This window comes from Ovis canadensis, chromosome 14 (assembly GCF_042477335.2).
Source record: "Ovis canadensis isolate MfBH-ARS-UI-01 breed Bighorn chromosome 14, ARS-UI_OviCan_v2, whole genome shotgun sequence".
NCBI lineage: Eukaryota > Metazoa > Chordata > Mammalia > Artiodactyla > Bovidae > Ovis > Ovis canadensis.
In genome coordinates, this window is record NC_091258.1 from 23,669,173 (window position 1) to 23,694,630 (window position 25,458).

The window sequence follows — 25,458 nt, forward strand, 5'->3', positions numbered from 1 at the left end:
ACTCCATCAGGTACTGAGACAAGAACCATCCCATTCTTCTGAGAAGAAACCCAGGTCCCGCCCTGAGGCCTGTGCCACTCCCAGGGGTGGGGTGGGGTGATCTCCCCGCAGCAGAAGCAGGCTCGTCACTGGGGCCACAGAACCACAGAGGGCGAGAACCTAATGCACTGAGCATGGAAAGCCAGGGTAGGGGACGCAGCCAGCCTGAGAAAGTCCATCATTCAACACCAGGCTCAGTCATGGCTTTATTCAACCCCTAACATGGGTCCAAAGTGCCTCCCTCTCCACGTTAGATTGTCCTAGGAACCGCGTCACACAGACACTGACCACAAACCACCGCTGACACCCAGTGAGCGCGGGCTGGCCAGGGAGCTCATTTCACCATCACCCACAGCACCGAGGAGCCGGGGCTCTGGCCCCGTGGTCACCAGGGGCCCGAGCGCACCTGCAGCCCCTGCCTCCAGCACGACGCTGTTAGCTGGAAGGGATCTCAGCGACACCGACCTTCGGGCCGGGGCTGCCAGGGCCCCGCCACGTGCCCCAGACCGTGACCTATGGGAGAAAGCTACTGCTGTCCTCCTTCCCCCGACGTTGCTCTGACTGCTTCCGAGTGTCTCCCGCGCATGAAGGCGTTCCAGAAGCAGGTCTGCCCCCTGGGAACGGTTCTCTGATTTCTGTCTCAACCATGGAAGACACAGCTTATCGAGGATGGCAGGCTCCGGGCGCTGGCAACCTCCCCGGGCCTCAGAAGCCCATGCGGGGCTTCTTCCGGAGCCGCTGAGAGCTGGAGCGTGTGGCCAGGACGCTGGGGGTCTGGGAGGAGGGCGGGGTGGCGCCTTCTGGGGTGTCCCCTCGGGGCAGCTGCTGGACTATGCCATCCCGGGGGGCGTGCTGCCTGGAGGGTGTGGCCCGGACACTGGGGGTCTGGGAGGAGAGCGCAGAGGCCCCTCCTGGGGTGTCCGTGCAGAGCGGCAGCTCAGCCATGTAGTCCCGGAGGGTCTGCTGCCGCTCTGAGGGGATGCCCTGGGCCCAGGGCTCCTGCGTGAGCTCCTGGGAGGGCGGGGTCCTTGGGGGCTGGGGCCTGGCCTCGGGCAGTGTATGGTCTGGGCTGGGCGGGGGGCTGGCAGCGTCCGAGAGGTCCACACGGCCGCTGAGGGAGGAGAAGGTGCTGGACAGCTGAGTCCGGCGCTTGTGCCGCTTGGGCTGCTTCCTGGGCCCGGCGCGGCCGCCCCGCTGCCTCTCCCACCAGGCCGCCGCCCCGAACTCCCAGGCTGCCTCCAGACGCTCGCTGAGCTCATCCTCGGGGCCAGGCTCGGGGCCGGGGGGCCGCTCCTCTGGGGGGAGCAAGCCCAGGTCTCTCCGCTGTAGGAGCTGCCCCTGGGCCATGGCCCTGCGGAAACCCTCGGGCACCGGCCCCTCCACCTTCTGTGGCTCGAAGCCTCCCAGCAGCCGCCGGTGGGAGAAGGTGGGTGCTGCCCACACCGGGGGAGCCAGGGGCACCTCCAGCAGGGCCTCCAGCCACCGGCTGCAGCAGGCAGTGGCCTGGGGTGTCCAGGAAGCTGCGGGGGCACGAGCATTGGGCCCAGGGTCTGCCCGGAGGTGGAAGCGCTGGTGGAAGACATCTCCGGCTGCAGAGAGCTGGAAGAGCGACAGCACTGGTGTGGAGGTGGGGGGCGGGATGGCAGCAGCCAGACCTGGGGACGGAAGGACAGTGACCAGACAGCATGGCGGGGGCGTGGCTCCCCACACGCCCCAGCCCCCAACGCACCTATGGAGGGCGCTTTCAGACGCTCTTGCAGCCGCTGGTGACTCTTGGGCTCCAGCAGGGGGAAGGCTGAGAGGGAGTCGCTCCTGGTGGGGAGAGACTGGGGGAGCCCCGCCAGCCGGGGTGTGGAGGCCCCCACTCCTGGAGGAGAGACAGACAGCTGAGGCTCCGTCCAGGCCCGCCCCACGCCCCGCCCACCTGCCCCGCCCCCTGCCCTGCCCCGCCCACCCACCTGGCCCCCTCACCTGCGAGGTGCAGCAGCTGCAGCTCCCCGCCTTGGCCGGCCAAGAGCAGCGGCTGGGGGAGGCCTGGGCTCGGCGGCGGCAGCAGCCGGGCCAGCAGGGGCGCAGAGTGGAGGCCATGGTTCCACTTGAGCAGGGGCACCAAGGGGAGGCGCTCATCCATCAGGTAGAGGGAGAACTGGCAGAAGACAGGGGGGGCGGGGATGAGACTGATGGGTCGTGACCGGTCTCTCTCGGCTGCCCCCCGGACCCTTCCAGAGCTCCGGGTTTTCAGAGTAGCCCGGCTCTGCGCAGGAGGCGTCTCCCCAGCAGGCATCCCTCATCCTGCCTCAGGGGATGAGGGGCTCTCAGGAGAGGCTCTCACAGCCTTCCCCACCCTTGCCCAAGGCTGGCACACATGCCTAGACACCCAGGAGCGCTCAGGGTGCTGAGAGGGTGGGGTGGGGCAGGGCTAGACCTCCTCCCCCTCTGCCCCTCCCCATCCCCGGCTGCATCCAGGGCCTGTGACCTGTGTCTCCAGTGACCTGAGACAGGGCAGGGCAGAGAGAAGGGGAGGTGAGCCCACCTGGGTGCAGACGAGGTGGAGCATGGGATGCAGAGACTCGGGGCCGAGATCCCCCAGGTGCTGGGTGAGCAGGATTCGCTCTCCTTTCTGGCACGCCGCCTCTGCCCCTCCACGAAAAAGCAGCAGACCACAGCCCAGCGGGCCCTGGGGGACACGCTGGGTCAGCTCTCCCACAGTCCGCCATCCATGGTTCCAACCGGCCAGGGACTTGCTCTGGCCCTGCGGCTTGTCACGCCCGCTGGCAGAGGCCCCCCTGCCCCATGTCCTCACCTGAGTGTCCACCATCTTCACTCCGGTGCGGTCACCCACCGTCAGCACTCGAGGGTGGGCGGTGAAGTCTGCCCAGCGCCAGGGAGAAGGGTCCCGGAACACCAGGGTCTCGGGGTCCTTATAGATTTGCCGCAGCCTTGGAGAGACAGGCCAGCCATGGCAGGGGGACAGGCTGCGGGGAAGGACTGCGCACCCTGGCTAGGTCCCAGCCAGGTTCTGGGGGGCTCGTGTTGGGGTGGGGGTTTCTGTGGCAGGGGCCTTACCTGTCTTCGGCGCTCCACAGGCAGACGGCTCCAGAGCGGCTGCAGATGACCAGCTCTCCGGGCAGGTGAGGGCTGCAGGGCACACACGTGAGGAAGGCTGGGCCACCCCTTCTCCCAAGCCTACCTCCATGCACACCGCCCCCTCCCCCCAAGTCTCTCACCTGAGGCTGATCCCTGTGGCCCCCTTGTCCACCTGCAGCACCTGGAGAGGGGCCGGCTGCCCCTGCGTACTGACCTTCCACAGGGCACAGTGGTGGTCAGAGCGGACAGCTAGCAGAGCTGGAGGAGGGAGAGGGTAAGGGTCAGGGTCAGGGTCAGCAGCAGGTCAGTGAGCAGCCACGGGAGGTATCCACGGCCTTACCTTCTCCCTGCACGCTGCGGGTCACCACCTGCCGGACAGGTCCCCGGAGCTGGATACGGCCAAGGTCTCTGAGAACCTGGGGCTCGCTCTCTGGGGTCAGACTGACCTTCTGGAAACCTGGGCATCTTGCTAAGGACAGGTTCACAAACTATGGCCACTCAAGGCCCACAACTCCCTGCCCATCCCTGGCCTGTGCTCAGCAAGGGAGGATACACAGTGTGTCCATGGCACTGCCCATGGGGTAGACCAGCTGCCCAGCCCCGGGGGTCCTGCCGGGCACCCAGGCCAGCGCACCCCCGGTGCAGGCATCATCCAGGAGCAGCCGCTCCCAGCGCAGGGCCAGCTCCTCGTGCAGCAGCTCTCCCAGGAGGCTCGCCACCGACGTGCTCAGGATCGGGGCCCCAAGGATGGAGAACCGGCGCTGGCGCTGGCTGAGGTAAGCCCAGGGACAGCTGGGGCGAGAGGATGGCGGGAGGGTCAGGCCGGCCCGGGGGGGCCCAGTGCAGCGGATGAGTGTTTAAATCAACCTGGAACTCCTTCCTCTGCGAGAGCACCCGACCCTGCTCCTGTGCTGCAGTCACGCGACCCAGGCCTGGGCACTCGGGAGTCGTCCTAACCACAGTGATTGGCTCACACCGGGCATGACACCCAAGCCAAGCCAAGCCAAGCCCAGCACACCCTTCCTGGGACTTCTGCTGGTGCCTCAGGAAGGCCACTAGCCCTCTCCCTGGAATCAATGGCCTCTCCCTGGAATCATAAACCACGCTGCTGCCACCTGGAAACAGTCTGCCTAGGAACTAAGCCAAGCAGAGGCAAGTGGGTGAGAAGGTGAAGGGCAAAGGCAAAGCCCTACTGACACCTGGATGCAGCCATGTCTACTCTCCATGAGCTTGCAGTCCTTCCCCCCTGCACTGCTAGCACAGCTGGGGTCTGTATGAGGAAATATGGCTCATGCTTGCACTGGGGAGGGTGGAAGCAAATGTTGATCGGAACCAGCATCCTGGCCTGGATCCTTCCAAAGCCCCACCACCAGCTAGGCCTACCCAACCCGTCCTCTCTCACTAGCCACTTGCCCCCAGGGCTGGTGTCCACCGAGGTCCTGGAGTAGCCTCTTCACACTGACCACTGTCTTCGTCTTAGAGCGGCTCTGTGTGGAAAGGCCTTGTCAAACTCACACGCCCTAGGGCCCAGCCCAATGGGAAGTGGGGTGCCTCCCCCCTCCTGGCCAGCCAGGGTTACTCACATGTGCTCCTTCCAGTTTGAAATTCTCCAGCAGTAGCCTCCCCAGGGGTGCAAAGGCTATGTCTCCGTGGTTCCACAAGAACCGGCTGATCTGCGGGAAAGGAGGCCGGGTCAGGAGGCACAGCCCCGGGCCCACGGCACTGTCCACTGGGTGGGCCCGCGCACCTGCTCAGTAACATCCAGCACGACTCGGGGATGTCTCCGGAACTGGTAGCCTCCCCGGAAAAGCAGATCTTTGGCAGTCAGGCCGGGGTCCCAGGGATCTGAGGGAAGAGGGAGGCTGGGAAGGGACTGAAGTGGAACCAGGTGTCCCAGTGCCTAGAGATGCCAAGGACCCTGCTGGGTGGAAGCAATCAGCAGGGGGCACGGAGTTGGGGGAGAGGCCTCAGGGTGGGGGCTGGGGAAGAAGCCGTGAGTGGGAGCAGCTCGGGGCCCCCAGCCCGAGCTCCTTACCAGGACCAGGAGGCAGCAAGGGCAGGGGCCCAGGCGTGTCAGGCTCCCAGAGCAGGGCCTTGGCCACATGCGGCGCGCTGTCCTGAGGAAACACCACCACGGCCAAAGTGCAACAGTGAGCGAGCGCCCCGGCCAGGCCCTGTCATCAGCTTTTGTCTCTTCTCAACTCCTTCAGTCCTTAGCAGGCGCCTGCCAAGCCGGTCGCTCACTGTCACTTTAACGATGAAGAGAACGGGAGGAACAGGGGGCCGTCCCTGGCCCCAGGCAGCAGCCAGAAAAGAGAAGGGCCGGGGCCTGAGCCCAGGCAGCCTGACTCTGGCCTGTGCTGCCCACATCCAGGCTGTGCTGCTCCAGAGGACCGCCCGGCCTTCACTAGCCGGCCTGGGTCTCACCCGTGCGTCACGTACACTCGGGAGACCGTACAGTCACCCCCAGGCTCCCCCACTCCCCTGCAGGGCTGGCCTCAGACAACTCAGCTCCACACTCGGGATGGAAAAGGAGCAGGTGAGGCTCCTGATGGAAGCCCTTCTTGTCAAGTGAGTCCTGCAAACCTCACCCCCACCCCCGCCGCCCTTCCAGTGCCTCTCTTAAATTTCTCACCCACGTGCCTCTGCCTGGCGTAACCCTTAGCCAGCCTGTCTCCAAGTGGCAGCTGATGGCTTAGGCGTCCAAGGAAAGAGCAGGTGTCCTTCTTCTCCCAGGAGGTCTCCCCGCCCCCCTCACATTGCACTGTGCGGCTCCAGCATCCTTTTGGTTTCGCTCAGAGCTGTCCACACTTTGAAATGATTTTATCTTCTGCCCTATTCACTTGTTAGTCCCTATTCCACCTACCTGTTCCCCAGGGGCAGGAAGCGCATCTGACTTACTCACTCTGGATCCCCAGAGCCTGATAAGGCACCTGGCACACAGTAGGGCTATTCAGTGAGTATTCGTTGAACAAACAGAGGAAGGAGAAGGCAGGGGGAGAGGGAGCCAGGAAGGAGGCTGAATCCTCTGTGGATGGTAGGGCGCCCCAGGTCCCCAAAGGATGGGATTCTGGTTGAGCCTGGGTCTTAGTAGATTTGTACCAAAGCCCCCCACCCTGCACTCCTGCCAACTGGTGTGACCTCTAGGGTGGGGGAGGGGGGTGCAAACGGGCCCTCCCCCAAGCCACCAAGGCTCTCCCTGCCATCCTCACCTGAGAGCCTTGGGGTGAGAACGCCGGCAGGGTCAGCGCGTCTCTCCAGCTGCACATGAACGACAGGTCAGGGACATCGCTCTGACCAAGGGGGCCAGTCATGAACAACGAGGGTGGGAGGGAGCTGGGGAAGTCCATCTTGAAAAACAGTAGCCACCGTCACCCTGGCCTTCCTCAGAGACCTGAACCGGACAGCGGCTTCCGGGGCTCCTGGGAGAGTGAAGAGTGTCTTAATGGGAGGATAATCTCTTTGGGGAAGCAGATAACGAAGAACAAACGAATATGTTACCGAACGCCCGAGAATAGTAGGTGCTATTCCAAAACCAAGCAACCCGCCAGGAGGGAAGGGATGGCAGGGCCTGAGGGTGTGCTTTTTAGCATCGTAGCTTCATGAAGGTGATGTTCGGCACACACAGAGCCTAATGAGAGAGACAAACATGCCAACTACGGGAGAGAGGGTACTGGGAAGAATGAACAGCAAGAACAAGAGTCCTGGGGCAGGAGTATGTGAGAAGCAACTGGGTAGCCATGGGAAAAACTAGGTGGTGAGTGATGGGGGCTGAAGTTAGAAGGTGGCTGGTGGTGATCAGCTTCCATCACGCTCTCACGTATTACATTATAATTACACAGTCCTACCTAGACGACAAGCCCCACACTCTAGGTTACACTCTAAAGACAAACTCAAGTTCCCCAAAGCCAGAGATGAGTTATTATTTGTCTGCCTTCCCACTGTCAAGTACAGTACCTTCCAACAAAAAGGAACCAACTGTGTGCTGAATAATAATGTTTATGTCAAAGGGCTTTGGTGACTGCAGCCATGAAATTCAAAGATCTCTGCTCCTTGGAAAGGGACACCATGACAGACCTAGACAGTGTATTAAAAAGCAGAGACACTTTGCCAACAAAGGTCCATATAGTCAAAATTTGTTTCTTTTCAGTAGTCATATATGGATGTGAGAGTTGGACCAAAAAGAAGCCTGAGCACTGAAGAACTGATGCTTTCAAACTGTGGTGTGGGAGAAGATTCTTCAGAGTCCCTTGGACTGCAGGTAGATCAGCCAGTCAATCCTAAAGGAAATCAACCCTGAATATTCACTGGAAGGACTGAAGCTTAAGCTCCAATACTTTGGCCATCTGATGCGAAGAGCCGCCTCATTGGAAAAGACTAAAACTGGGAAAGATTGAAGGCAGAAGGAGAAGAGGGTGGCAGAGAATGAGATGGTTAGATAGCATCACTGACTCAGTGGACGTGAACTTGAGCAAACTCCAAGAAATAGTGACAGACGGGGAAGTCTGGTGTGCTGCAGTCTGTGGGGTCACAAAGAGTGTGAACAACAACAAAATACAAAGTGCTCAACAAGAATAAGCAGCTGGAATATCCTTTAATACACGCAAAAATAAGAGCAGTTCTCACTTACTGAGTGCCAGCATCTGCCTGACATGGTACTACAAGTTTTATTCTCCTGCCCCTCGTATGGAGGTCAGGAAACAGGCTGGGAAAGAGCAACTTGCCCAAGGCCAATAGCGTGATCCTCCAGCGGCTCCAAAACCCCAGTTCTAAACCACAACTCTCTCTGTATCCAGAAGCGAGCACCAGCCTCAGAGCCTGATGATGCAAAACCTTTCCTCTTAGAGCTACCACTGCATGTATCCATTTATTTTGTAACCTCTATACCTCCAGGTACTCTGAGCACCTTGCAAAGTGCTCACCACACAGTAAATGTTGGTAGATGGTAAAGAATCTCCCTGCAATGCAGAAGATTGAGGTTTGATTCTTGGGTAGGGAAGATCCCCTGGAGAAGGGAATGGCAACCCTCTGCGGTATTCTTGCCTGGAGAATTCCATGGACAGAGGAGCCTGGAAGGTTACAGTCCATGGGGTCACAAAAGAGTCGGACACAACTAAGTGACTAGCACTTTCACTTTTCAAACGAGGAACTTCCCCTGTGGTCCAGTGTCTAAGACACCTCACTCCCAATGCAGAGGGCCCAGGTTCGACTCCTGGTCGCAGAACTAGATCCCATATGCTGCAACTAAGAGTTCGAATGCCACAACTAAAGATTCTGAGTGCCACAACTAAGACCCAGTGCAGTCATGTAAATAAATAAATAATAAAAAAACTTGTCAAAAGAATGTGTTTCTCAGGGCACGAGTCAGCCTCATTCTAATTGTGGTTTATATGCTTTATCTCTTCCTCGGGACTGCTCTCTGGGACAGGAACTGTATCAGATTCATTTCTGACCTCCTGGCAGCTGATTGTTGTTGTCTTTCTCCTTCATCACAGGAGAGGACAGTGGTGGGAATGCGTCTTTTCACCAGAGGACCTTTTCACACTCTCTCTCCACTAAAAATGAACACCATTGTCCTTCCTACCCACCTAAAAAATCTGCCCCCATCCTTCAGATTTTGAGTCAGGAAGAATCTCCTGGTTCTCCCAGCCCTGTCCCACATCACCCTGCACCCCTCCTCTGGAGCACGCATTGCGATGTGTGATAAGATATTTAAAGCTAAAGCTATGTGATTCCAAACTGCTCTGAGAGTCCGCATGGGGAAGGGACTTTATCCCCGGTGCCTGCCTTATTTACTACGTGATGGATAGGAAAGCCTGGAGCACTGCATGCAGTCCATGGGCTCGCAAAGAGTCGGACACGACTGAGCAACTGAAATGAACTGAAATCAGTACGTAAAAGCTGAAGGCACAAATCCAAGAATGAGGAACTAGACAGTCTCAAACAAACGCAGGGAGGCTGAGGGAGCTGGTGGAGCCCACGACCTCAGAGAAGCCCCGAGACAAGACAGCCTCGATTTCCCGCCCTCATCTCTCCCGGACTCGAATTTAGACCTCCGGAGTTTCGTCGGGTCTGCATGAACGCCGGGTGCGGCAATAGGTGCACCTGCCCGGGGATGGGAGAGGGGATCCGGGAGGCCCTTCCCTTTAGACCTCTACTCGCCCACGTCCTCCCCATCCGTCTCTTCCCTCTCCACGTCGAGGCCCCAGAATTTCAATCCAAGAACAGCAGGCATCTCGCACCAAGCGCTGTGTGCCAGACAGTTGTTGCTACGACGCTTTACAACGGCGTGATGCTCCCCGTTCCATGAGCCAGCGGCTGCTCACCACCCACTCTGCAAAGGTTGGGCGACTCGTCCCAAAGCCACACAGTTTGGAGCCTGTGGATGCGAGCACGGGGACCCGCCCCTCCTTCCCGTCGGGGCGGCGCGCGCACTTACGTAATCCAGTCGCGCCGTGCTCGTCGGGGAAACCGACCTCCGCGTGACGCTCGCTTGACCCTCGTGCCACGAGGGAGCCCCAAGGCAGAACCCTAGCTCTTGAGCCCGCAACCCGACAGCCCCACAGAAGCGATGAACCGCCTCCCCCGGCTGGGCCGGAAATGCTTCATGGAAGGCAGGAAGTCCCGCCTCCCAGCCCGGCCTAAGGGGCGCTCCAGAGCGCCACCTCCCGGGCGGAGGGAGAATGCGAGTGCAGATGGCGCCGTGGGCACTGGAAATTAAGTGAAAGTGAAAGTGAAGTTGCTCAGCCGTGTCCGATTCTTTGCGACCCCACGGACTGAAGCCCGCCAGGCTCCTCTGTCCATGGGATTCTCCAGGCGAGACTACTGGAGTGGGTTGCCATGCTCTCCTCCAGGGGATCTTCCTGACCCAGGGATCGTACCTGCGTCCTTTGCAACTCCTGCATTGCAGGCAGATTCTTTACCGTGAGCCACCAGGGAAGTCCTCAGAATTGTCTTTCTTGAGGTCAATCCTTGAACCGTTTGGGAGACTGAATCTACCTTGCTCCATATCTGCTCTTCCAAGTCAAATGTTAACAGGTGCTACCAACTGTTTCTCTACGCCTTAGCGTCCACATTGCCCCCGTCCTGGCTCGTGTTGTCAGATCCGAAGGTAGCAAGCAGCAGCAGCAGCAGCAACAGCAACACAACTTACAGACCATAAACTCAGTAACTGGTCACATTTTCCCGGTCACTGGCTCCTCAAGACTGTTAAAATTTTCATCTCCTTCAAGCAACCGTGCTGCATGGTAGCAAGCCACATGTAAATTGTCTTCATCCTCAACTTTATTTTTGTTATTTCTCCTTCATCGCTAGACCCTCATTTTTAAGAATTGCTATCTTGACATGTTTTTACGAACCAACACAGATTCACTTCTGAGGAAAAAAAAAAAAAAGCGGGGGTGGGGTGGGGAGGGCAGGATATCAAATGACTAATTTTAGCTAGAGCCCACGTGGAACACTTACAGTTGGCTTCAGGAAGGCTTAAGGTGAACAGATTTTAAATGTAGGCCCTAAAGACTCTGTGAGGCTGCTACAAATGAAAACACCATCACTTACAGAATGAGCACCTCCCATCCTCCTCTAGGCTCAGCTGCTTAAGCAGCTGGGGAGGGCAGGCTGGCAAAATGGGGAGTGCAGGGCATCCTTGGACGGCAGCAGGGGTGAGGTGCTGAACTTGGGTCCCCAGACTCCTCCCCTGGTCTTTGTTTCCCGAATACCACACAAACAAGCGCAGAGAAGAAGATGGTAGGACGGCCTTGTCCTCCACCCTCACCTTACACCCGGAGCCCCGCCCTTGAAATAAGGAGGTTGGCCAGGTGGCCACTTAGTCCACATCCAGGCTCAAGCTGCCTGGGAGACTAGCCTTCCCATTGGCTGGGCATACTGTCCTGCTACAGTTTTATGGGCTCTCATTGGCTACGAGTGAGGCGGGAGGCGGAGCTCACCATGCGCGGACGGTTGTACCACGTGCTTCCCACGTGGGCGCTCGCTCTGGCGTGTAAAAAGGCGCAGGTGGCGCCAGAACGTGCCTGCTGTTCCCTCCCGCCCTCGAGTCCAGCCATGGCTTCACAGGCCAGCACAGCTCTGGGCACCGACGACAGTGGCCGCAGGAAGCCCCGTCTGGCAGCATCACTGCAGATCAGCCCAGGGTCCAGCTCCTGGAGGCCCTCGGCCAGTCTGGGCCAAGAGCCTGCTCCCACCCCCAACGCAGAGAACAATGAAGCGGGCGGGCAGCTCCAGGCCTCGGCAGCAGCTGGGGATGGTGAGGCCTGGGTGGGGGCAGGGATCAGGGAGCTGGGGGGTGCTGGGCACGGGAAGGATGAGGAGGTCCCTGAGGGTCGTTGTACCACCCGCAGGGCCCGCGGGCGACTTCCCGAAGGTGACCAGACATCTGGGCCTGCAGCTCAAAGACCCGCCGCCGGGCCAGGCCGTGGCCTCGCTTACTCAGTACGCGGCCAATCTGGGTGTCTCCCTGATATTTCGAGAAAGCCAAACAGCAGGTGAGGCCCAGGGGGCTGGGATGGCAGCATGCCCTGGGCTGTTCTCAAATGAAGCCAGGAAGACTGAGTTGGGCCTGAGCCTGGGGCCCGAGGTAGGCCTGCTGTGAGCAGCATGGTGCCAGGGGCACCAGGTACCCCAGATTTCTAACTAGCAGGTGATGGGGGGCCAAATCTGAAGCTCGGGTTGGTTAAAGGACCTGCCTCAAGCTACCAGCCTTTCAGCAGGCCTTTTTGAAGGTCAGTTATATACAATTACAGTTGCCATGCCAGCATTGGAGAGGAGGTGCCTAAGTGAGGGCCCGCCCACCCCAACTCAGGTTATCAGATACAGCTTAATGATGGCAACACTGTATACAGGTGTAGTGGTTACAGTCCTCCTCCTGGAACCACCAAGATCAATACACCAGGTCCCTCCTAGATTCAGATTCCCAACTTTCAGCCAGCACATTCCCTGCTTCTAAGAACTTTTGGGAGCATTTGTAAAACTTCCTAGGAGAACCTCAAACTGAGTAACTCAAAATGAGATAATGTATTTTTAAAAAAATCTACCTGGGATTTATTTTAATCAGGTATGTTAAGACAGCAGATGTCAGAGTGCTTGTCACAAAGGGGTAAGTATGGATCCTAGAAATAGGAGGCACAGATGGCCATGGAGGGCTGTGCAGGAAAGGATGGGGTGGCGAGGAGGGGCCAGGCACAGCCCCGGGCGTTAACTGGGTTTTCTTGGGAAAGAATGGTTGGAGCAGGGTACCTATGCAGAGTGAGATTAGGATTGATAAAAGCAAGACACTGGATAAATTTAGGGGTTATGGGGTGTTTCCTAGCTGCCTAGTACCTGGCCTCAGGGTTGATTTAGGGCATGGGGAATGTTGGCTTGTCAGAGAGTTCTGTGGTTGGGGTGTGAGCTCTGGATTGATCTGTTTTTATATGAAAGAGTGAGCTTGCAGAGAAGTTGTTTGCTATGTCTAGGAATTAGCTAGTCCTGGGAGGGATGGTTTCTCCAGAATTAAATCCCCAAATGCCAGAGCATCAAGAATACAGAAAATAGGGACTTCCCTTGTAGTCCAGTGACTAAGACTCTGATCTCCGTTGCCCGGATTTGATCCCTGGTTGGGAAGCTAGATCCCGCAGGCTATAATTAAGATTTCGCATGCTGCAACTAAAAAAAAAAGGAAATCAATTCAATACCAGTAATGACAGCTAACATTCATGAGTTCTGGGTGACAGACCGAGTGTTATTTGAAGGTCTTCAGACACATTAACACATTGAGTCCTCACAAGTATTCTTCAAGAAAGGCAGATACCATTACCTTTGCTTTACAGATGGGAAGACTGAGGCCAGAGAGGCTGAAACTGCCAAGGGGCAGTCTGGTTTCAGAGCCTGAGCCGAACCACTGAGTAATATTGCCACTCCCTTCCGCCTAAGGTCCCTCTTTCCACTGTCGATGTGGGTAGGCACTTTTTGTCATTTCTATTCTTCATTTTGGTAAATTTTCGAAGAATAGTATAAAAGAGCTCCCATAAACTCTTCACCCAGATTCTCCAGTTAGCATTTGCCACATTTACTTTGTCTTCCTCTCTCCATATATATTTATATATAAATATCCACATTGATTTGTTTTGTACAATCTGAAGGCTTAATTACCCCTTAAACATTTCAGCATTTATTTTCTAAGAACAAGGGCATTGTCTTACATAATTGCAGCACAAGGATCAAATTCTGGAAACTTAACAAGTGACCCCATGCACTATCCAGTCCATGGAACTCTCCAGGCCAGAATACTGGAGTAGGTAGCCTTTCTCCAGGGGGTCTTCCCAACCCAGGGGTCGAACCCAGGACTCCCGCATTGCGAGTGCGTTCTTCGCCACCTCAGCCACAGGGAAGCCCAGTAATACTGGAGTGGGTAGCCTAGCCCTTCTCCAGCAGATCTTTCTGGCCCAGGAATCGAACCAGGGTCTCTTGCATTGCAGGCAGATTCTTTACTAGCTGAGCTATCGGGGAAGCCCATTGATGTAATACTATTACTTAGTTACCATGTTCACATTTTGCCACTTGTCACAGTGATGGGCATTTTTTCCCCAATCCAGCACGATTTATTACATCAGCCTCTTTAACCTCTTTTTATTTGAAACAGTTGCTCAGGCTGTAAGGATAAGGTCTGGTTATTCGGCAGAAAGTTGTCCGTTTGGGTTTGTCTGTTTCCTCAGGATTGGGTTCAAGTGATGCATAACCGGCGGAGGCATCTGTGGCAGCCTCATGTCTGTGGCGTGCATCCCGCCGGGGGCCCGAGATCTCCTTACTCTACCCCTGGGGTGTCAGCTGGGGGTCCTAATCACGGTGGTGTCGCCAGGCGCCTTCACTTCCCTGCCGGGTGTGTCATCAGTCGTCCAGGCGGGGCATCTTGCAGTGGTGGGACCATCCTGCTCCCTAGACCTCCATCCCCCCCGTGGTTGTAGCATCCTTTGGTGATTGTGGCCAGAGTTGCCTATTACCGCACTGGCTGCCGGAGAGTCCTGATGCCAGCCTTCCTGCTGCATCTCCCAGCTGGCCTTCTTTTGTAAATATCTGTTTGGCTGCCTTGAGTCTTAGTTGTAGCACACGGGGTCTTCGTTGACATGTGGGATCTTTTGTGGCCCATGGGCTCAGTAGCCGTGGCTCAGTAGTTTCCGCAAGGCATCTGGGATCTTACTTCCCTGCCTAGGGATTGAACCCACCTCCCCTGCATTGGAAGGCAGATTCTTAACCACTGGACTGCCAGAGAAGTTTCCCTAACTGGCATTGTTGTTGCTCTTTTAAAGTAGATGAATCTCCACGCTAGGGAGGGGTATTGAAATTCGGATTCTCTTTGAAAGAAACAGGCAGCCCTTTTGGGAGACAATTTAGCAGGAGGTAACAGCAAATACTGTGAATGGAAATAAATGTATGCCCTTTAACCAGCTGACCCCTGTTCTAGGATTTTCATTTGTCTCTGCTGTGTCATAAGTAACACCTGGAGTGGTCATGTTTGGAAGATGAGCTTCTTGTAGAGAAGAAATAGAGCAGTGTGTCTGAGAGAGGACAGGGGATGTCCCTCCTGGAGGCAGTGCAGCCCTGGATCTAGGTCCTGCCAGCACCTGGGCTCACTGTCCACCTGCCCGCTGTGTACCCCTCTGTACAATGGGGTCACAGGGACCTATTTCAGAGGGGCTGGTGCAGATCTGTGAGCAGGCATGGCCTGGCATGCCGAGGCCTGCACCGGCCTGGACAGAGCTCAGCAGGCTGTCTGCCCGTCATTCTGGTCATCCTTGCTGGCAGGTGTCGTGGTCCTGCTAGGAAGTGCCTGGGACAAGGATGAGGTGCACGGTACCACTTCTCAGCTTCTCCTTCCCCAGACCCCTGCTCGCCCTTCTCTGTGTCCGTGGAGCTGGATGGGGTGGTCTGCCCCCCGGGCACCGCCAACAGTAAGCCGGAGGCCAAGCAGCAGGCGGCTCTTTCTGCCCTCCACTACATCCGGCGTCAGCTGGAGGGCCCAGCTGCAGGGGCAGGTAACACAGGGTGCGGCGGGGGTGGGAACACACGTGTGCCTGCGGTGAGTTGCTGCAGAGACCATCTGGGCACCAGGACCCGGCCTGCAGGGAGCTGGGGGTGGAGACATGGGCAGACCCCTGCCCTAACGTCCTTTGAAGCCCACCCACCCTGGGCCCAGGGACTGCTGGGGGCAGCTGAGGGACGTTTGGCTTCTGGAGGATGACCCAAGCCCCCCACCCCCAAACATACCGCTCGCTAGTGGGACCTCTTGAATTCCTGAAGGATGAAGGATGGGAGGGCAGTCCCCAGCACCCACAACAGCCAACCTTTTGTCTGTCTTCCAGAGCCCCCAAAGACCCCCAACCAGCCTCTCGCTCCTCTGAGCATAGGTAGGTGAGACCCCACTGACGCCCGTCCCCCCAGCGTGAGAGGGCATGTCCTGTGAAGCCGCCTCTGCCCTGTCCCTCCCCTGCAGAGAACATTGTGACCCACGAGCAGCGCTGCGCGGCTGTGGTCAGCGCGGGCTTCGACCGCCTGGTGGACGCCAGCTCGCCGTACTGGGCCTGCAAGGGAACTGTGGCTGCAGTCATCCTGGAGCGAGGTAGGGCGGCCCTGCCCCTGCCTCCCCGGGAAGGCCCTTGGGCCCCCTGCCTCAGGCCGGTCTTCTCTGCCCCCTTCCCCTCAGAGGTCCCGGGTGCCAGGGGCCACGCCAAGGAGACCTACCAGCTGGTGGCACTGGGCACCGGCAGCGGCAGCTGCTCTGGGTGGCTGGACTTCTCGGGCCGGCAGCTCCACGACTGCCACGGGCTGGTGGTGGCCCGCCGGGCCCTGCTGAGGTGAGGGGCGGCGGGGGGCCCTCTGCCCAGCCAGCCCCGGGGAGACGGGACTGCCCCAGCTGCCACTCCACTGCCCCCAGGTTCCTGTTCCGGCAGCTCCTGCTGGCCACGCAGGGGGGCCCCACGGGCAAGGAGAAGTCCGTGCTGGCCCCCAAGCCGGGGCCTGGGCCCCCCTTCGCCCTCAAGCCCCGGATCTTCCTGCACCTCTATGTCAGCAACACCCCCAAGGGAGCCGCCTACGATATCTAGTATGTGGGGTACCAGGCGAAGGAGAGCCTGGGGGGGCCGCACCTGGGAGCGCCACATGGGGGTGGGAGAGGGGCCCTGACCCCTCACCCCGGTCCTCCACAGCCTCCCTCCGTCCTTGGAGGGCGGCCTCCTGCACGGCCCCCCACTCCGCCTGCAGGCCCACATCCAGGGGGAGCTGAAGCCGGTGTGCTACGTGGCCCCCGCGCTCCGCGACACCCACGTGGGCTGCCTCTCAGCGAGTGACAAGCTGGCACGCTGGGCCGTCCTGGGGCTGGGGGGGGCCCTGCTGGCCCACTTCCTGCCCCCCCTCTACACCACCAGCCTGGTCCTGGGTGAGCCCCACGGGGCAGGAGGGCAGGGGCGTGCCATGGGGCGGGAAGACGGGGGAACAGAGGCTCAGACCTTGTCCTGTGACCCACAGCTGACGCCTGCCACGACCCACCGACCCTGAGCCGGGCCATCCACACCCGGCCCAGCCTCGACAGGGTCGTGGGGCCACGCCTGCCAGCCCCCTACACCCGGACCACACTGCACCTCTTTGCAGGGCCCTCAGTGGCCCCCTCCAACCTCACCCCCAACACTTGCCAGGGCCTGAGCCTCAACTGGAGCCTGGGGGACCCTGACATCGAGGTGGTGGATGTGGCCACCGGGCGTGTGAAGGCCAAGTGAGAAGGGCCTGGGGGTGGGCTGGAGGGGGTCTGACAACCCAGTGGTTGGTCCCCATTCCCTTGCCTGTGGGAAAAGAAGATGCATCTGGCCACCAGCCTCTTACCAGCAATGTGACCCCTGCCCCAAGATCGTCAGGGTGGAGGTGGTGTGAGAGGGTGGCGTGGGCCTTTGGCTCAGGCCTCCTTTCCGCTCCCCTGACGTTGGGCCCCTTTCTGTGCTTCCCAGCACTGCCCCTGGGCCTCCCTCCCGCCTCTGCAAGGCCGCCTTTCTCCGGGCCTTCCGCCAGGCTGCCCACGCCCTTGGGAAGTCCCACCTGCTGGCCTTGCAGACCTATGAGGCAGCCAAGGTGAGCGCCTTCCCACCCCCGCAGCCCTCTTTCCCGCAGCCCTCTTTCCCGCAGCCCTCTTTCCTGCACCCCCGGCAGGCACCCCCTCTCACCTGCACCTCTCCCGCCCTAGGCCGGGCCCTACCAGGAGGCTCGCCAGCAGCTCTCCCTCCTCCTGGACCAGCAGGGCCTGGGGGCTTGGCCCTCGAAACCACTGGTGGGAAAATTCAAAAACTGAAGCAGAGCTCCAGGGGCTGAGGTCCTGAGCCCAGCGGGACCCCGGTGGAGGAGTGCCAGTCGGGGGGTTGGGGGCCGGGGGCGGGGCGGGCACCCGTGCAAGGGTGAAGCCAGGAATGGAGGGAGGCCCTGGCATGGGGGCGGGGTGGGGTCTGCTGCACACTGGGGGCCTGAATAAAGAAGCTGATTCTGGTGCTCCTGTGTGCTGTTGGCTTTTTGGCGGGGAAGAGAAGAGCCCCAGTCCCCACCCTTCAGGCCCTCTGGCTCCTGCAAGAGGTGGGCAGCCCTGGGAGCTGGCAGGGGGCTCATTCCGAGTGGGTCCCACCCTGCCTCTGTTACTACAGCTGTCCCACCGGGTGAGGCTGTGATACCTGGAGCCCACGTGCTAACTGGGTGGGGGGTGCCACGCCCGCCTCTCAGGGGTGGGGGTTGTGCGGAGTCTGCAGGAACGTCCAGGCTCCCCAAGGACCTTGGGGGTGAAGGGAGGACAGTGCAGCCTGCCCATGCACACGCCCACCCCCCAACCCCAGCGCCAGGCACACATCTGCAGGCCGGGGCACCTCCCCAGCCTGGGCAGGGCCCCTGGAGCAGAAGCACAGCAGCTTTGAAGTCTGGGGCCGGGGTGGTGGAGGACCACAGAAGCCTCCAGCCCCACACCCTGTGGCCAGGGCCTCCCTGCTCCCCCAGCAGTTTCGGGCTTCAGAACTCCAGACCACTCTCCCCGGTGGGCTGGGAAGCTGGGTCGACATTCCGAGCCAGGCAGGAGCAGACACTGAAGCCCTGGGATAGCATCCGTTCCCTCCAGGCCACCTCCCAGGCCCCATGGTTGAAGTGTGTGTGTGCATGTGTGTGTAACCTTGGCGGCCACTTAACCTCGGTTCACTCCAGCGGACTCATCCGGAGAAACAACTGGAAGGCCAGCCCACATGCCTGTTCTCCAGCCCACCCGGCCTCAGGCTGGGCTTTCCCTCTGTCCATCTGCTGGGCCCCGTCCTCTCCCTTTCAACCATTGCTGCTGCCAACGAGGGGGCATGGCGGGGAGGAGGCGATGGAGGAAAGAGCTGACAGGCTGGAGCAGGCCCTGCCTGCCCCTCCCTCCCTGCCCCTCCCTCCCTGCCCCCAGGCTTTACAGATGCTGTCACATTAAACCTACCAAGGAGGTGGATGCTCTCACTGCTCCACTTTACTGGTGAGAAAATTCACCAGGTGAAGGTGGGCATCTTCCAGAAGAGCACACAGGGTTGGGATGGAGCTGCGGTTCCCATCCAGGCCCCTGACGTCTTCAAGCACCTGGAAGCCCCTGGGCTGCTGCTGGAGTCACTTCTGTGACCTTGGACAGAACCCCCAACCTCTCGTATAACGTGGCTGGACAGTGTGTTTCCAAGAGCTCCCTCCTGGCTCTCAGGAGCTCTCCTCTGCTCTTTCCTATAGGCTACAGGGGTGAGAGATGCAGCCTTGGCCCCTGAGAGGACGAGCTGTGGGCTGGAGGGCTTGCGAGTGGATGAGAAAGGGGCTGGGAGGGCAAGAGAGGATGGGGGCTGGGGGAGGCGGGAGCAGCTGCCAAAGGCAGGCTGGTGTTCAGGAACACGCACGTGCAAAGGAAGGACAGCGGGGAGTTTGAACCAGGATGGAGAGTCTCAAAAGCCAGACGAGTGCTGATTATTTGTTCTCTTAAATTGAGAAAACATTGAGATTATTTCTTAATACCAGTATTGTTATTTAAGGCTTCCCTGGTGGCGCAGATGGTAAAAAAATTCTGCCTGCCACTCAGGAAACCCAGGTTCAATCCCTGGGTGGGGAAGACCTCCTGGAAAAGGAAATGACAACCCACTCCAGTGTTTGTGCCTAGAAACTTCCACTGACAGCAGAGCCTGGTGGGCTATGGTCCATGGGGTTGCAAAGTGTTGGACATGACTGAGCAACTAACACACTTTATTGTTATTTAAACAGAAAAAAAAACAAAAACAAAAACAGGCTAACTTTGAAATAATGATTTCTTCTTTTTTTTTTTTCAGGGATGGAGAGAATTTTTAAAACACCCAAGCCTATTAATTAGCACATTTATTACACATTGTTTTCCCCTGGAGATCATTTAAATTGATTTACTTTTTGTCCTGTGATGGTGACTACAACCAGATCCCAGCCATTCCCAACTGCAGTTCTATGCAATGAGCCTTTTGATATTCATTAATCACATAATCAGTGGGTAAACAAGTTATTCAAAATGACATTAACTCTGCCGTGTTCTGCCAAGTAAGTAATATTTGTCCCCATGTTGCATAAATCTGCCTGTCCAATCCTTCCCTCCCAAGACAGTCTCTGTTACCACATTATTCGCTCGGTTCCTTTGACTCAGCTGATTTATTATCGCAGGGTGATGATGAAGGTTGCTTCTGAAAGGGAGAGCCTGTTAATGTCTTCCTGGCCCAATCCCCCCTGGGCGGAGTTTTGCCAACAACAGCATTTTTGAGCTGGGAGGTGACATAACCTAGCTGGGCACAACACACAAGCCGAATTGCCATCACTCCTATCTCCCATTGCCTGCAGCTCCGAGCCCTGGGGTCTGTCCTGGACCCCTGCCCTATGCTGCCCCTCCCCTTGTGTGGTCTCACCGCTGAGCACAAGTGTGGACCTAGGAGGCTAATCAAGGGGCCACTCCACCTTTCCAAGCCTCAGTTTCCCCACCTGGCAAATGAGAGTTGGTCACCAATCCATGGCCCACAGGGTCACGGTGGAATGAACTGGCAAGTGAGCCAAGCCCTGTGCCTGGATCTTGGCCATCATCAGCAGTGGTGGTGGCTGTTATCAGCCCTGGCTGCTCTCAGCTTGTTGTCTCTTTCCATCTCCCTGGCTCCCTGCCCCATGGGGTCTCCCACAAAGAAGATGCCCAACAAACCAGCGTTGAATGGAAAATGAATAAATGATAGAATCTTCTCTTCACAGGAGTGGGTTAGAGCAGGGGTCCCCAACATCCAGGATCTAATGCCTGATGATCTGAGGTGGAGCTGATGTAAAACAATAGAAATAAAGTGCACAATAAATGTAATGTGCTTGAATCATCCCGAAACTATCCCGTCCCCCATCTGAGGAAAAACTGCTGCTGCTGCTAAGTCACTTCAGTCGTGTCCGACTCTGTGCGACCCCATAGATGGCAGCCCACCAGGCTCCCTCGTCCCTGGGATTCTCCAGGCAAGAACACTGGAGTGGGTTGCCATTTCCTTCTCTAATGCATGAAAGTGAAAAGCGAAAGTGAAGTCACTCAGTCGTGTCTGACTCTTCAAGACCCCATGGACTGCAGCCTACCAGGCTCCTCTGCCCATGGGATTTCCCAGGCAGGAGTACTGGAGTGGGGTGCCATTGCCTTCTCCAAGGAAAAACTGTCTTCTGTGAAATCAATCCCTGGTGCCAGAAAGGTTGGGGACCATTGGCTTAGACAGAAAGAACAGAAACCCTGTTCCAAACTATGGCTCTGGAAGACATCTTGAAAATTTCCATTTTGCTATGAGCTCTTTTTTTTTTTTTTCCGCTGACCTGTAGAAGCCTTCTAAAAGACCTAAAGAGGGACTTCCCTGCTGGTCTAGTGGCTAAGACTCTGAGCTCCCAATGCAGAGGGCCCATGTTCAAACCCTGGTCAGGGAACTAGATTCCACACGCTGCGAATAAAAGATCCTGCATGCCACGGCAGACTGAAGATCCTGCAGGCTGCAACTAAGACCCAGCGCAGCCAAATAAATAAATCAATCAGTGTTTCAAAAAAAACAAAAGACCTAGAGAATGTGACGGAGAAGGCAATGGCACCCTACTCCAGGACTCTTGCCTGGAAAATCCATGGACGGAGGAGCCTGGTAGGCTGCGGTCCATGGGGTCGCTAAGAGTCTGACACGACTGAGCAACTTCACTTTGACTTTTCACTTTCATGCACTGGAGAAGGAAATGGCAACCCACTCCAGTACTCTTGCCTGGAGAATCCCAGGGATGGGGGAGCCTGGTGGGCTGTCGTCTGTGAGGTCACACAGAGTCGGACACAACTGAAGCGACTCAGCAGCAGCAGCAGCAGAGAACGTGGATCAAGCCACACCTGAGGGCCTTGTGGATCGTCAGCCATAAGAACAAATAGAGTCTCCTTTTCTTTGTCCATTTGATTGATGAAGTCTCAGTTTCCTGTTCTTGGAAACAAAACGTCTCTAACTGATGTTTGTGGATGTGTCCTAAAAATATACGTGTTTATTCAGATGATCTCCCAAATAAACTGCCTGCCTGTAAATCCTTGCCTCAGGGTGTCCTTCTGGGGGAACCCAAACATCTGGGAGGATGGTGCCCCATATGGCTCCTCCCAGCCTCATGGGGCACCTCTGCCCTCTTTCCTCCTAGGCTCTGCTAGTCCTGTTTTTTTTTTTGGCTGTGCTGGGTCTTTGTTGCTGCCCGCTGGCTGCTCTTCTCGGGGCACACAAGCTTACTTCCTGTGGCATGCGGGATCTTAATTCCCAGACCAGGGCTGAAACCCACGTCCCCTGCATTGGAAGGCGGATTCTTAACCCCTGGACTGTCGCTTGCCTCGACTGGACCGCCAGGGAAGTCCCCTGTCCTGTTAATTTCCTTCTTGTCTGTGGTCTGCCTCCCTCCCCTGATCATCCCCTCTAGCCACATGTCTGGGAGCATCTGTCTTGCTGACAGAACAATGCCCGGCACAAGGCAGGCCTTTAAGAAACAGTGCCCTAGAAACTAACCATTACTGTTCTGACTTCTGACTTGGCCATGATCCAGAGACAGGTGAGCTTGACCCCTGCCACCCATCACCTGGGGGACCCTCCCGCCTCCTCCTACCTCCCGAGGTCAGCCCGAGGTCAGTCTCCAAGGCTAGACCTGCCCCAACACACCAGAGAAGCCACTTGTCATGTCTGAGTATTGTTTAATGTTTCTCTAGGAGTTGCAGGGGTGGGGGAGCCCCAGAAGCTGAGTTAGGAAGGCGCAGGTGAAATTGCTGAGTTCTCCAGGGGATCTTATTTTAAGCCAGTCATTGACTGAACACAATGGAAGCCTTTGGAACAGCAACATTGGCTAATTTTAGCTCAGGGTGCCCAAATTCATTCTTTTTCCTTTTGTCCCGCATACAGGAAAGGTGACTTATGAAAGTCACGTACCTCCTCCGTGTGTCACCTGGAGCTGGCAGCTGGGGAGGTGGGGCCGCTCTGGACAGCCTGGGAGCCTCAAGGCCGGTGAGGAGAGCGCATCCCTTTGTTTATTTTTAACCGACACTGTGTTCTGGGAGGTGCCCCTTGGTTAGGTGTCAAATGATGGATGAGCCCAGTGCTGGGCGAGGGTCAGGAAGCACAGAGCTGCAGGCGCTGCCTGCCAGTCCTGGCTTTGCTGCCTCTGACTGTGTGACTTGTCCCATCACGTCCCCTCCCTGGGCCTCCGTGTCCACACCCGTGAAAGGGGCAGGGTGGACACAGCGACCATAAGGATCGTTTAGCTCTGAGAATGTGTGTACCAGGCGGCTCCCCGGCTGGCAGAGTCAGATGGCAAGGGACGGTCCCCTCCTCCTGGCAGCCAGGGAGAGAGCAGACCTGCTCTGAGCCTCGGGGATGAGGTCACCTGCCAGGCGGACCCTCTCTCCTCCTCACCAAGCCACTGGGGTGGTCCTTCTAGCATGTTCTATGAGGGCTGCATGGGAGCTGGGGTTCTTTTCCTCATTTGAATGCCTTTGGGCTAGCCAGCACTCCGCATCTTTCTTGTTCCACTACGCTGCCAGCATTTCCCAGGTCACCTCCCATAATAAAGGGCTCATATGTCACCCCTGGATGTGATTCCCGGAGAATAACACTTCGGGCCAGAAAAGCACAGCCTCAATGTAACCATGAGGAGACACAAGGGGATGGGGCCAAATGAGGCACATTCTGCTAGAAAAGGGAGATGAGGCTCACCCTGAGTTTCCATGCCGTCTACGCCAAACGAAAGCTGTGGAAAGATCTAGACCACAAGAAGCTAAAGAGATAGGGCAAGGAATGCGACATCCAAGCCTACCCTGGACCCTGTCCCAGAGGGGCAAGTCTGTAAAGTATGATATTAGGTCAGTCGACAAAGCTGGACAGGACAGTAGATTAGATCAAAATATTGCATCCAGGTTGAATGTGCTGACATTGGTTAACTGCCTCGTGGCTTTGTAAGAGAATGTCCTTACTCTTAGGATCTACACAGCACAGTATTTCAGGTCTCCTTGGGCTCTCCATCTTAAAATGAAGGAGTTGGTCTTCCTTAGAGCTTCTATCTTTTTATTTGAGGGGAGGAGTTGTAGATTCCTTTGAGAGCCTGATGAAATCATTGGACACTGCACTCTGAAATGCACAAGACATACACGTGCCTTGTTGCGGGTCAACATCAGAGATTTCCAAACCCCTTGTGATAGGCTTTTCTGTTACCATCTTCTTAAATTCTGAGAGCAAAGTGACATGATATAGTCACCTTCCCTCAAAGGGTCCAGAAACACACGGATAGATAATAATAATAATTTTTTAAAAAGAGCAAATGATACAACAGATGGAGCTAAATGTTCTTAAAAGGTGTATTGGAGTCTTCTGTGTACTATTTTTGTATTTGCAACTTCTTTTGGTGAGTTTCCCAAATAAAATGTTAAAAAATCAATTGCCCGGTGCTCAGTGATGCCCATGATGAGCATTTCAACAAGCAGCAGAGGGAGAGAGTTTAAGCCCTTGGAGGGAGGTGGGTGGGGGGAGGCTGAGCCATGCAGCCAGGCACTGGGTGTGAGACGCCCAGCTGGACAGGTAGGAACATGGTGGTCAGCTTGTGGGCAGAGATCTCTGTGAACTCCTATTCAAACTTGAACTACCTGTGGGTTTTGCTAAGGGAACAGTTCTGCAGATAGTCAGGGACCATGGTGAGCATTTCTTTCTCAGCTCTTTCTTGGTTTCTTACCTGCCCCCACCCCCCATCATATAAATAGTTGCAATGAACTTCCCAGAATCACAGACTGTCCACGCTGGGAGAAAACAACAGTCCCCTCCACCCTATCCATGGAGTCAGTGAGAGAAAGAAAGCCCAGTGGAACTGATTTCCATGTCCATGTTATATGAAGGGTAAGAGCTGGTGCTCAGAGGCCCCAAAAGGACTCTCCTTACCCTTCTCGGGATACATGGCAATGTGTTACAATCTTGTTTTGAACAGTTTCTTTGCAGTCTCAAGTACTGTGTCAGATGAACCTAAGAGCTGATATACTATTAATAGAAAGAGTGTTCTGCTGGTAATCAGGATACTCGGATCTAACTAAATGAACTGGCTGTGTGGCCTTGGGTAGGTGGCTTTCCCTCTCTGAGCCTTGGTTGCGCCATCTTAAAATGCAGAAGTCGATTTACTTAACTTCTTGTCCTTTTTCAGGGGTCATGGATTCCCTTGAGGGTTGATCAATGTCACTGGACCCTTGTTCAAAGCTGTGCATTTTGAGCTGTACATAATCTCAAGAGGTTCACAGATACCCCATGGTAACCACCCGCTTAGACCGTCTTCTGATGGGCCTTCCAGTCCTAAAAGCCATGAAAACAGAATCAGTGAATCAAGCCCCACCTGCCGGATGTTGAAGAATTAACCTATCCATCCTCAAGTCATGTGGGCTCAACTCTGGCTAGAGAGGTGTTGAACCAACATTTTAAAGTTGCCTCTGGGAGCCACATGGAAGTGACTTGAAGCAAAAGGCCCTTTGCTCTTTGCCTTCAGCTGGAAAATTTCAACTTTTGGCTGCAGTCATGCCCATTGGCCTCCAAGAAAAACAAGCCCTTCTGGGAATCTCGAGACTCTTTTCAGCCAATGGGGATGAAGAGACTGCCTAGTAACCTGCTGGTCACCCACGTTCTACCCAATCAACATGAAGGAAAGGCAGCTCTGCCAAGCTAGACTAACACAAGATCAGTCCCCAGGGGTCATGGAAGGGAGAGAAAAATAGAGCTTTTAATTAAGCCCCACTTGTGAGCAATCAATTCCAATTTTCCACTTCTA

At 56.7% G+C, this 25,458-nt stretch overlaps 2 protein-coding genes across 5 annotated transcripts; one reads left to right on the forward strand and one right to left on the reverse strand.

Moving 5' to 3' along the window:
• Positions 1-220: 220 nt before the first annotated feature.
• TAF1C (TATA-box binding protein associated factor, RNA polymerase I subunit C) lies at positions 221-9,746 on the reverse strand. 4 transcript variants are annotated; one of them, XM_069552570.1, is made up of 15 exons: positions 9,566-9,746; positions 6,339-6,548; positions 5,162-5,243; positions 4,874-4,971; positions 4,710-4,799; positions 4,540-4,613; positions 3,680-3,918; positions 3,467-3,583; positions 3,267-3,384; positions 3,106-3,177; positions 2,843-2,978; positions 2,573-2,716; positions 2,011-2,185; positions 1,769-1,906; positions 221-1,694 (listed from the first exon to the last, which is right to left on the reverse strand). In XM_069552570.1, the coding sequence occupies exons 2-15, from the start codon at positions 6,474-6,476 to the stop codon at positions 745-747; spliced, it is 2,571 nt and encodes an 856-aa protein (XP_069408671.1). In that variant the 5' UTR covers positions 6,477-6,548; positions 9,566-9,746; the 3' UTR covers positions 221-744. The 4 variants fall into 4 exon arrangements, with proteins under 4 accessions (XP_069408671.1, XP_069408673.1, XP_069408670.1 ...); XM_069552572.1 differs by having other exon boundaries at positions 4,529-4,613; positions 9,566-9,707; XM_069552569.1 differs by having other exon boundaries at positions 2,573-2,978; positions 9,566-9,718.
• A 1,327-nt stretch (positions 9,747-11,073) lies between these two features.
• ADAD2 (adenosine deaminase domain containing 2) lies at positions 11,074-17,644 on the forward strand. The gene is made up of 11 exons (XM_069549939.1): positions 11,074-11,389; positions 11,484-11,627; positions 15,000-15,152; positions 15,480-15,524; positions 15,611-15,736; positions 15,821-15,971; positions 16,052-16,219; positions 16,323-16,552; positions 16,642-16,885; positions 17,115-17,235; positions 17,348-17,644. The coding sequence occupies exons 1-11, from the start codon at positions 11,074-11,076 to the stop codon at positions 17,450-17,452; spliced, it is 1,803 nt and encodes a 600-aa protein (XP_069406040.1). The 3' UTR covers positions 17,453-17,644.
• The last annotated feature ends 7,814 nt before the right edge of the window (positions 17,645-25,458 follow it).